The sequence below is a fragment of the Urocitellus parryii genome, chromosome 6 (genome assembly GCF_045843805.1).
Source record: "Urocitellus parryii isolate mUroPar1 chromosome 6, mUroPar1.hap1, whole genome shotgun sequence".
In the NCBI taxonomy this organism is placed as follows: Eukaryota; Metazoa; Chordata; class Mammalia; order Rodentia; family Sciuridae; genus Urocitellus; species Urocitellus parryii.
The window spans coordinates 178,453,203-178,465,339 of record NC_135536.1 but is presented as its reverse complement, the minus strand read 5'-3'; the positions used below and the strand labels follow the sequence as shown (position 1 = coordinate 178,465,339).

Here is a 12,137-nt window from a genome sequence, read left to right as displayed (position 1 = left end):
GGCTCCTGGCTGGGCCATAAATTCTTTGCTTGTGGGGATGTGATAGGAGGATGTTAACCCTATCCCACAGGTTACATAGCCTTGCACCTCAGGCATCTCAGGCCCTGGGGCCCCTATGCCTCATGGGTCCTCCCCATGGTTTGGGACTTGGGAAGTGTCCTCTGTCAGGGTTGTGATTCCCAGCCTGGGAGAAACCCCCAGCCTCTCTTGCTTTCGCCTGTGCATCTGTGGAAAGCAGGTGTGGAGATCGGTAAGATCACATTGGTGAAGTCTGCACTTAAGGCTCAGGGGCACTGTCAGAGAGCAGCTTGCTGAGTAACCAAAGGCAGTGAGTGTACGGCTGTTTGCATCACTCTAGTTCATGACCACCAGAGGAAGTGGGGCGCCACTTAGGAGGCTTGATTGCAAACAATGAACACTGATTCTGGGGAACTGAGGGGGAGGATCTCAAGGGGGGCTCACCAGGGCTGGCAGCCAAGGAAGGCAGTTGTGATAACTGGTGCAGGTGCTGGGAATTGTGCCTCTAGAACCAGAATGGACAAGCCCAGGCAGTAGCTGCATGGTCACTGCTGTCACCATGAGTAGTCTTTCTTGTTTTTTTCTTTTTGGTGTTTTTTTTTTTGGGGGGGGTCACTGTTGACAGTACAGTTAGCACAGCGTGTGTCACATTCTTATGGTGGGGGAGGTACATGCAGAGCCGCCAGAAACTTGACCAACAGTTGTTCTGGATCATTGCTGACATCATTGCTGCTCTTCAGATGAGAAGTCAAGTGTGGAGGGCCTCTAGTCACCTTCCTTCTGCATGCTGGTGGCCAGAGTTGACCTTTCCTGTCTCTTCTTTGACAGACGCGCAGTGAGAAGATCCACGACAAGGAGACGGTTTCCGAAGCTGAGCTGGGGGGAACCGGCTTAAAGAGGTGCTGGCAGCCCCACCCTGCCCGCCCCTTTGCCCCTCTCCTCTCTTGCCCCTGTGCCCACCCCTGCGCCCCATCAGAATTGGGAGAGCAGCAGGATGTGGTCATAACCCAAGTCACTCAGGAGCTGGAAAGCCCGGGGCCTGGGGGATTCCAGACTGCAGCTTGATGTGTGTTTCTTTGGAATACCAGGGCTCCAGCGCATCCTAGCTGGTTCTGTTTTCTGTCTCTGGGTTAGGAGAGTCACCATGGACATCCATTCCTGGGGCTCTGAGCAGCATCCATTGGGCCAGTCACATGCTGTGACCAAGGGGACTCCCCTAGACTAGTAGGACTTTGTCTCTACCTTTAGGAAACACATGAGATAGGGAAATGGAGCCTCACAGGAGCCACACAGAGTAGCCCAGAAGCAAGGAGGCCCCAGGCTCCAGGTGGGCACTGGAGCCAGAGGCTGGCTTTGAATTCCAGCTGTGTGGCTTCTAGTCTATGACTTTCGGCAGCTCCTCCCTGCCCACTCTTTCCCTCGGTCTCTTCCCACCGTCTCGACGGCTTCCTCTAGAGCTGTCCGAGTCGTCCAGTTTGTGTGATGTACTAACACATGACTGGTACTTCAGGCCTCCAGGTAACATGTGCCCGGTCTGTGCTGGGATTTTTAAAATATTATATTTTAAAAACGTGTATTAACACGTTAATTGTAGAAATAGGTGTTGATCACATCCGTCCACCCTTCTTCTACCTCTCCTCCTCCCACTCCTCTCTCTCTCTTACCCGTGGCTCCCTTCCCAATCCCTAGTAAGCCCTCGTCTACTTTCAGGCGGGTTTTTTTCTTCTTCTTTTTAGTTTCCACATAAGAGAGAAAATATGCAATACTTGTTTTTCTGTGTCTGACTTGTTTCACTTAACATGATATCCTCCTATTCCACCCATTTTCCTGCAAATGATAGGATTTTATTTTTCCTTATGACTAATTAATACTCCATGGTGTATATATACCATAATTTTCTTTATCCACTCATCTGTTGATGGGCACCTAGGCTGGCCCTTATCTTAGCCGTGGTGAATGATGCTTCAGTGAATGTGGGTCTGCAGGTATCTCTTTTGTATTCTGGCTTCATTTCCTTTGGCTGTATACTCAGGAGTGGGATAGCTGGATCATAGGGTAGTTCTATTTTTAGAAGCACGTGGGCATGCACGTGCCTTAGTGTGTGTGTGTGTGTGTGTGTGTGTGTGCGCGCGCGCGCGCGCGTGTGCGCGCATGCGCGCGTTGCTGGCAACTAAATCCAGGGCCTGGTGCATGCTAAGCAAGTGCTATGGAGTTAAGCTACCTCTACCCCAGCCACAGTAGTTCTATTTTTAGTTTTTCTGAATATCTTCTATTATTGTTTTCCATAGTGACTGTTTAATTAGGTTCCTATCAACAATGTATAAGGGTTCCTTTTTCCCTATATTCCCAGCAGCATTTATTGATTTTTTTTTATAATAGCCATTCTAACTGGAATGAGGTGGATCTCATTGTAGTCTTGATTTGCCTGATGGTTCATGCTATTGAACATTTTTTCCCCATATTTATTAGTCATTTGCATTTTTTTCTTATAAGAAGTGTCTATTCAGATCATTTGCCCATTTTTTTCACCAGATTACTTGTTCTGTTATTTTACTTGTTTTTACATATTTTTGATATTAATCCTTGTCAAATGAGCAGCCTACAAGGATTTTCTCCCACTCTGGGTTGTGTATTATTTTCTTTGCTCTTGCACAAGCTTTTAAATTCAATGTAATTCCATTCGTCAATTCTTGCTTTTGTTTCCTGTGCTTTTAGAGCCCTATCCAGGAAATCATGGCTTGTGCCAATATCTTGAAGTGTTTCCCCTGTGTTTTCCTCTAGTAGTTTCAGAGTTTCAGGTCTTACTTTAAGGTCTTTGATCCATTTTGAGTTGATTTTTTTGTCCAGGATGAGAAATAGGATCAAATTCGATCTTCTACTTACAGATCTTCTGTTTTCCTAGCAATATTTGCTGAACAGACTGTCCTTTCTCTAATGATGTTTTGGGCACCTTTATTGACAATCAGTTGACTAAAGATGTGTGGACTCATTTCTGGATTCTCTATGCTATTTTATTTCGTCTGTGCTTCTGTTTGTGTTGAAGATTTAATGGCATCTAAGTTTGGGTTCCCCCAGAAGCAAACCCTGAGATGAGGGTTTATATGAAAATATCTATTTGGGAGAAGATTCCAGGAAATACCTAAAAGTAAGACAGGAAGAGGAAAGCAGCCAGTTAAAGCAGTTCCCACCCACCAGGGAGGTAGGCCAGGGTGTGCGCCATCTGTTATTTCCCTCTAACGCCGTTTTTCCTCCTCTGCTCTTCCCAGGACCAAATCTGTTTCCTCCATGTCTGAGTTTGAAAGTTTGCTTGACTGTTCCCCCTACCTTGCTGGTGGAGATGCCCGAGGCAAGAAACTGCCCAACAACCCTGCCTTTACCTTTGTGAGTACTGAGACGGTGGATCCAGAGAAAGATACCAAGGAAAAGGCAGGGCTCACGCCTCAGGACTCCAACCGCCTGGGTGCGCTGGGCTGCCAGGACCCTGCAGGGAGACACATGCAGCGCAGCTACACGGCTCCAGACAAGACAGGCATCCGAGTCTACTACAGTCCCCCAGTGGCCCGGCGCCTGGGTGTCCCTGTGGTCCATGACAAGGAGGGCAAAATCCTCATTGAGCCCGGCTTCCTCTTCACCACAGCCAAGCCCAAAGAATCAGCGGAGGCCGACGGGCTGGCCGAGAGCTCCTACAGCCGGTGGCTGTGCAACTTCTCGCGGCAGCGCCTGGATGGGGGCTCAGCAGGCAGCGCCTCGGCAGCCGGGCCCGCCTTCCCCGCGGCCCTGCATGACTTTGAGATGTCGGGCAACATGAGCGATGACATGAAGGAGATCACCAACTGCGTGCGACAGGCCATGCGCTCGGGCTCGCTGGAGAGGAAAGTGAAAAGCACATCCAGCCAGACGGTGGGCCTGGCCAGCGTGGGCACACAGACGATCCGCACGGTCAGCGTGGGCCTGCAGACTGACCCGCCCCGCAGCAGCCTGCACAGCAAGAGCTGGTCACCCCGCAGCTCGTCGCTGGTGTCCGTGCGCAGCAAGCAGATCTCCTCCTCCCTGGACAAGGTCCACTCCCGCATCGAGCGGCCCTGCTGCTCGCCCAAGTATGGCTCGCCAAAGCTCCAGAGGCGCTCGGTGTCCAAGCTGGACAGCACCAAGGACCGCAGCCTCTGGAACCTGCACCAGGGCAAGCAGAATGGCTCGGCCTGGGCTCGCTCCACCACCACGCGGGACAGCCCGGTGCTGAGGAACATCAACGACGGGCTGTCCAGCCTCTTCAGTGTGGTGGAGCACTCAGGGAGCACGGAATCTGTGTGGAAGCTGGGCATGTCCGAGACCCGGGCCAAGCCCGAGCCTCCCAAGTACGGCATCGTGCAGGAGTTCTTCCGCAACGTGTGTGGCCGCGCCCCGAGCCCCACGGCGGCCGCGGGAGAGGAAGGCGCCAAGAAGCCCGAGCCCCTCTCCCCGGCCAGTTACCATCAGCCGGAGGGCGTGGCCAGGATCCTGAGCAAGAAGGCCACCAAGTCAGGCAGCAGCGAGGAGGCCAGAGCCACCCTGCTTCCCCAGGTGGGGAAGGACGGTGTGCCCCGGGAGGGCGATGGCACCTCGATTCTTCCCAATGAGGTAGGTGGGTGGAGTTTGCCCTTTTTCTTGGGAGCGGGATTGGCTTCCAGGGTCCAATCTCACGTGGATTTTGTGTGTGTGTGTGTGTGTGTGTGTGTGTGTACAGGAAATTGAATCCATGGGTGCTATACTACTGAAGCACATCCCCAGACCTCTTCATATTTTATTTTGAGACAGTCTCCCAAAGTTGCTTGGGGCCTTGCCTAGTTACCAAGGCTGGCTTTGAACTCAAGATCCTACTGCCTCAGCCTCCCCAGACTCTGGGATTACAGGCTTGCACCACAGCACCCCCCACTGAGCTACATGCCCAACCCTTTAAATTATTGGATACTGGAGCTTGAACTAGGGGTGCTGCACCCCTGAGACACATCCTTGCCTCTTTTTACTTTTTATTTTGAGACAGGGTCTTGCTATGTTGCCAAGCCTGGCTTCAAATTTTTGATCTTCCTGCCTTAGCCTCCCAAGTAGCTGCACCACAGTGCCTAGCTCTTTTGTTTTTTTTTAATTCAAGAAATATAGTCGTATGTGTATGTCTCAAATACTTCTTATGGTCTGACATGGGGATGGATGTCCCAGACCTGGAACAACACAAACCTGGAGACCACATGGTCTGAATGCCAAGAGACTAGTAAGTGGTTTAACCAGGGGTTTGACTACTACACAGCAGAGACCTCCAGCATCCTCCAGGGAAAGGGTGTGCCCGTAGCTCTCTTGCCCTCACTAGTTAGTATGTTGTGTGGCTTGTTAGGCTTGGGAGAGCCAATTGTAAGTATTATTAAATATTAGCTTGCCTAGGCATGCCTATAATCCCAGTGACTTGGGAGACTGGGGCAAGAGAATTGCAAGTTTGAGGCCAGTCTCAGCAACTTATAGAGGCCCTAAGCAATTTAGCAAGACCCTGTCTCAATATTAAAATTGAAAAGGGCTGGGGATATGGCTCAGTGGTAAAGCACCCCTGGGTTAAACCCCTGGTAGCAAATATGAATATATATATATTTGCCTGAGCCAGGTGCTATGGCACAATCCTGTGATCCCAGCTTTTTAGAAATTGAGGCCACAGGATTGCAAGTTCAAGGCTAGTCAGGACAACTTAGTGAGACCCTATCTCAAAAAATAAAAAGGGGTGAGGGATGTAGCTCAGGGGTAAAGTGCCCCTGGGTTTAATTCTCATTGCCGGGACAAAACAAAACAAAACATTAACCTGCCTACCAGCCCAGCAAGACTTCACAACTAGGTGCTCATATTGTCTCTGTGAATATTTTCTGGATGCCCCCCTTCTGATATCAGTTTTGATAAGTCAGGGATTACTTGACTATTAGCAAAGGAGGCATGGAAGTTAGCATTGCAGAGGAGAAGGAAACCTCTCTGAAGAATGATGGAGTACTTACTGCATGGAACCCAAGAGCAGAGACTGAAGGGCTAGCAGCTTCTCCCTGTCTCCCTCTCCTATATTTTGAGCCTTATTTGCTCCTATGTCCTCTTCCTCCTTCTCATTCTTTTTGTTGTATTTGCACAAGGACCATGTGAGCTCTTTCAGCTCTTGATATACCACATCTTTCAGTTCAAGCACCTAAGAGACACTGATTCGAGCCTGTTATACAAATTCCACATTTCCAGGAGGAAGAACCTCTGATTGGTCCAGCATGGGTCAGGTGTACCCCTTGGTCCAGTCAGCTTTGGCCAGGGGTCCACGGGGTCTGCTCTGGGCTCAGAGGAGATAGGGACACAAAATACTGTGTGAGATGGCTGGGACTGGCCCAAAAGGTCAGCTTCCCTATTATTGTATATTTAGGTGGTTTCTAGTTTTTCCCTAATGTAAATGGTGCTGTGGTGAATATCTTGGTGCAAAATTTTTTTTTTTTTTTTTTTTTTTACATTTCACATTATTTCTTTAGGTTTCAGTTGCAGAAATGGGATTATATCATGAAAGGATATAAAAATGTGTAAGGTATTTGATAAATGTTGCCAAATTGTCTTTTTTTTTTTTTTTTTTTTTTAAAGAGAGAGTGAGAGAGGAGAGAGAGTGAGAGGAGAGAGAGAGAATTTTTTAATATTTATTTATTTTTTTTTTTTTTTAGTTCTCGGCGGACACAACATCTTTGTTGGTATGTGGTGCTGAGGATCGAACCCGGGCCGCACGCATGCCAGGCGAGCGCGCTACCGCTTGAGCCACATCCCCAGCCCCAAATTGTCTTTCAAAAAAGTTTGTCTGGGGTCTGGGGTTGTGGCTCAGTGGTAGAGCGCTTGCCTAGCATATGTGAGGCACTGGGTTCGATTCTCAGCACCACATATAAATAAATGAATAAAATAAAGGTTCATCAACATCTAAAACATTAAAAAAAAAAAGTTTGTCTGGGGGGGGCTGTGGTTGTGGCTCAGTGGTAGAGTGCTTGCCTCGCATGTGTGAGTCACTCACTGGGTTCAAGTCTCAGCACCGAATATATATAAATGAAGAAAATAAAGGTCCATCAACAACTAAAAATTTTTTTAAAAAAAGTTTTTTGCTGAACTTGGAGTATAGCTCAGTGGTAGTGCTTGCCTCACATGCACAAGCTCTGGGTTCAGTCCTCAGCACTGGAGAGTGACAGAGAGAGAGAGAGACAGAGAGAGAAAGATTGTCCAGTTTTACAGCCTCAGTAGTGCAGGGGGAGTGCATTTCTTCTCCACACATCTACTCAGCTGGCTGTCTTGTTTTTGTTGTTTGATACCAGGGATTGCACCCGGGGTGCTTAACCACTGAGCCACATCTCCAGCTTTTTTTTTGTATTTTATTTAGAGATAGGGTCTCTCTGAGTTGCTTAGGGCCTCACTGAATTGCTGAGGCTGGCTTTGAACTAGTGATTCTCTTGTCTCAACCTCCTGAGCCTCTGGGATTACACTGGCTGTAATTTTAAAAAATCTCTTATTTATTTATATTTTTTAAACCTTTAACTTAATTTTTAACTAATTTATTTCTATTTTTTAACTTTAATATTCATGCTGAGCATATTGTAAGAATACACCTGAATATAGTCAAACACAGCCATTGCATTAACATTTTCCAGAGAAACAGAACCAATAGTGTGTGGGGGAGATTGACAGATATCTATCTTAAGATGGGCCCACATGGTCATGGAGGCTGGCAAGTCCCAAGATCTGTATGATGAGTCATAAAGGCCTGAGAATTGGTTCAGTTAATGATTTCATTTCAGACTGAGGCCTGGCAGTCACGTGACCCAGGAAGTACCCATGGTCTGAAAATAGAAGAAAATCTAATGTGCCAGTCCAAAGGCTGTCAGGCGTGAAGAATTGACGTACTTGGGGGGAGAGTCAGCATTTTTGTTCTATTCGAATCTTTACTTGATTGGATGAAGCCTACCCACATTAGGGAGGGGAATCTGCTCTACTCATTCTGCCAATTAATCTCATCCAAAAACACCCTCACAGAAATCCCTAGAATAATGTTCAAACCTAATGTCTGGGCAGCCTGTGGCTGAGTCACATTGACAAATAAAATTAATTATCACATCCATAAAACCAGCACCACACCAAGAAACAACAGTACACAGCTAACTGGCTTTTAAGTGTTGATTTTAAAGTTGATATACATATTTTTCAGTATGTTAATGTGCCGGTGACCTGTTGACCCAGTAGTTCTCTTGTTAGGAATGTAGTCTGTGGAAATAATCACAGAGGTGGAAGATGAAGCTTGCATAAAAGACTATGTTGCAGGCTGGGGTTGTGTCTCAGTGGTAAAGTGCTTGCCTGGCACACACAAAGCCCTGGGTTCCCTTCCCAGCACCTCAGGAAAAAAATAAAAATAAATATGTTGCATTATTAATAAAAATTGTTGACCCGTGTTAAATGTCTAATAGGTCCTTTGCCTAGGGCTTTTACATATCATATCTGATTTGACCCTTACAACTTTGAAAAAGGTATCATTTATCTCATCTTATGGGGGAAATCAAGCCTCTGAGAAGTAATTGCCCAAGGCCATACAGTAAGTGATAACTGGGATTTGAGCCAAGCAATCTTGTTCTACAGGTGCATTTTTCTGTGTGTTGATAGTAGTAAAAAATCAGAAACTACTCAAACAAACATCAAAAGTAAATTGGGGCCAGGCGTGGTGTGCATGCCTGTAAGCCCAGCAACTTGGGAGGCTGAAGCAAGAGGATAACAAGTTCGAACACAACCTCAACAACTTAGTGAGACCCTATCTCAAAATAAAAAGGGCTGGGGAAGCCAGGAGCGGTAGCTTGGGAGGCTGAGACTGGAGGATCATGAGTTCAAAGCCAGCCTCAGCAATGGTGATACACTAAGCAACTCAGTGAGATTCTGCTTCTAAATAAATTACCAAAATAGAGCATAGGGAGGTGGCTGGGGAAATAGCTCAGTTGGTAGAGTGCTTGCCTTGCATGCACAAAGCCCTGGGTTCAATCCCCAGCACCAAAAAAAAAAAAAAAAAAGTCAAAATAAGGCTGGGGATGTGGATCAGTGATGGAGTACCCCTGAGTTTAATCCCTGTTACCTACGCCCACCCCATCCCCCAAAAAATTAGGGCTGGGGAAGTTGCTCAGTGATAGAGTGCTTGCCTAGAATGCCCAAAGCCCTGGGTTCAACCCCCAGCATCACCAAAGAAAAAAGTGAATTGAATATATAAATTATTTCTATTCAGGGCTGGATTAAAGCTCAGTGATAAAGAACTTGCCTGGCCTCTGTGAGGCACTGGGTTCGATTCTCACACTGCATATAAGTAAATAAATAAAGGTCCATTGGCCAACTAAAACATTTTTTAAAAATTATTTCTATTTAGCAGAATAGTGTACAGCTGGGGCTAGAGATATAGCTCAGTTGGAAGAGTGCTTGCCTTTCATGCAAAGGCCCTGGGTTCAATCCCCAGCACCAAAAAAAAAAAAAAAAAAAAATAGTATACAGCTATTAAAAGAGATCTAGGACATACATAGTGGCAAAAAAAAAATGTTCATGTTTTGCAATTGCGAGATAGGATGTAGGTGATGAAGTCAGTATGTATATGCAGTATGTTGAGAATTTATTTTTGACGTTGCAGGACTTCGACAACATTCACTTTTTTCTCTGTATCTTCTGGACCACATTAGAATGAATATCCATTACTGTCCAAAAGGGAGGAAAACAGAAAAATGGCTCCAGAGAGGGGATGCAGCCCCTGGGAACTGGTCTGTGGGCATGGCTGAGTCCAATTCCATGCCTGGCTGGTCACCCAGTGGTAGCTGTCCATACTTCCTGACTCCTGACCTCTTCTTTCCCTCCTCTTAGGACGCTGTCTGTGACTGCAGTGCCCAGTCTCTTGCCTCCTGCTTTGCCAGGCCGTCCCGCTCTGCTATCCGCCACTCTCCTTCCAAGTGCAGGCTGCATCCCTCTGAGTCTGGCTGGGGCATGGAGGAAAGGGTGGCCCCTGCCAGTGAGTGACAGAGCAGCCTGGCTCCCTGCCTCGACCAGCCCAGTTCCTGGGAGGTGGAGAGGAGGCAAGGGGCCATGCCCTGGAGGGACAGCAGCTATACCACTGCCAGAGAAGAGCTTTCACATCAAGGTAAAGCGGGTCTCCTGCTGACCAGTGGGTGGTGATCTCTGACTCCCAAGGGAAGGCACTGAGTGGGAGACAGACCAAAATTGGGCCCATTGGAACCAACCCCTGGGTCCTAAAGGAGACCCTTGCCTGGATCCACCCATACCCACTTCTCAGAAGAGCCCAGGAAGAGATGCACCTCTGGTCATGCTTCGTGGAAGGGGACTCACAGAGATGTTCCCTGTTGACCACGTAACCCTTCACGGGGAGGAGACACCACCGAGAAAATGGGCTCTGCTCTAGGGCCCACCTTGGGTTCCTGGCAGAGCTGGGCTAGCCACCATCCCCTCCTCCTGGCCCTGCTGCTCTGGTTTGCTGGGATTCTAGGGGGTATGATAGGGCCGTAACCAGGGCCAAGAATATGCTCAGAGTCCTGGAGCAGTAAAAACTGGGAGACAGTGGGAATGAGTAGGGCTCAGGTCAGGGAGCCATTGGAATTTCCTCCCTTGTCAAAGTGATGGGGGCGGGGGGAACCTTTTGGGAGACTCCGTGAAGACAGAAATAGGTAGAGTCAGTCTTAAGAACTGGTGCATAAAAAAAAAAACCTGCCTACATGCCCATGCCTTGACCTGGGGCCTCTTTCCCCAGCACCCTGGAGGAGACTGCACCTCCTCTGTGTTTACATCCTGCAGCTGGTGGAGGGCAAAGAGACTCCCAACAGGAGACTCCCAATTGGTCACATCAGGCCAAGAAGAATTCACAGTAGACTGGAGCCCAGAAACACATTTCTAGATTGTTTATTTGAATTTTTCGTACTATAAATATTTAAGGTGGTTTACTTTATTTTAATAATTTAATTGACCCCAAAGTCCTTAAGGTAATTTATTGGAGATCGACACGTGTTCTTGCCACTGGGACAATGTGGGACTTGTAACACCATGGACAGGCATGGGGTCCCCAGTGTGGACCAGGTGGCTCAGCAGCCACGCTCTGGTCTACTGGTCAGTTAGGAGGGCCCCTCACCAGACCTGGTGCCCTGTAGCTTGCTCCCCCAACACCGCTGACCCTTTAGCCCAGAGCACTACTTGCCAGCACCTGGTCCTTGCCCAGCCCCCAGAGGTCAGCCTGTAAATGCTCTGGATGGGGTGGTGGGCCAGACTGTTGTCACCACTCCCCCGGCTTTCTCCCTTTCCCTTCTCCTTTTCCTCCCGTCTCTGAAACCTTCTGTAATGAGTCAAACATGGATTACGACAGCTCTATTAAGAGCACAGAAATCCCTCCAAGTTCCCTAAGTGAGAACTCGCAGGAAAACAGGATGGACTTCAAGAATGTTGTTTACTGCCGTTTTGCACATGGATCTGAGAGTGTCTGCCCGCCTGCCTCAGTTCTCACCAACCTGCCAGCCTTTTCACCAGCCTGTCTCCTCAGCCTTATGGCCTCTCACGGCTCTTCTCCCAGCCTCGGATCCACCGCCTGCCCTTTCCCATGCCCATGGCAGCTGCCCACACCATCAGATGGACTGAACGTAACTCATTGCAGTACCGTGAGGAAGGTCTCATGTGGCCTCTCCCTTGGTGCCAGTGAACCCATTTTGGTTGTGCACATGCCCACCCCCTACACACACAGATGTGCAGCCCCACTGTCACTGACTGGGGACCCCGAGTTACATCACAGGATGGATTGGCTCGTCTACACAATTCCCCATCAGAAAAGCCAACAGCCCTGCAAGTTTTCCCCCGACCCTGGACTCAGCAGATGCCTCTGTACTCCCTCCTGCTGGTTCCCAGCCTACCCTTTCAGGGTCATCTGGACCACGTAGTTCTTCACCCCCATTCCCTATTGGCAGCACATCAGGGGCACGCCTGTCCTTCCAGCTGCTTCCTTGTGCCCCAGTCACTTGTGTGGGCATAGCTGGCAGGCCATGGAGCCGTGGGCTTTTCCCCCCTGAGATGCCGACCCTCCCACTCAAGAGGTCAGG

General features: G+C 48.5%; 1 protein-coding gene across 1 annotated transcript in view; it reads left to right on the top strand.

The window, feature by feature from the left end:
* Positions 1–10,921, top strand: part of Mtcl2 (microtubule crosslinking factor 2) — a 62,201-nt gene extending 51,280 nt beyond the window's left edge. Inside the window, exons 13-15 of the mRNA XM_026383259.2 lie at positions 847–917; positions 3,285–4,635; positions 9,910–10,921. Coding sequence (XP_026239044.2) covers positions 847–917; positions 3,285–4,635; positions 9,910–10,062 — 1,575 coding nt within the window. The 3' untranslated portion in view covers positions 10,063–10,921. The remainder of the gene's footprint in view (positions 1–846; positions 918–3,284; positions 4,636–9,909) is intronic.
* Positions 10,922–12,137: the final 1,216 nt, after the last annotated feature.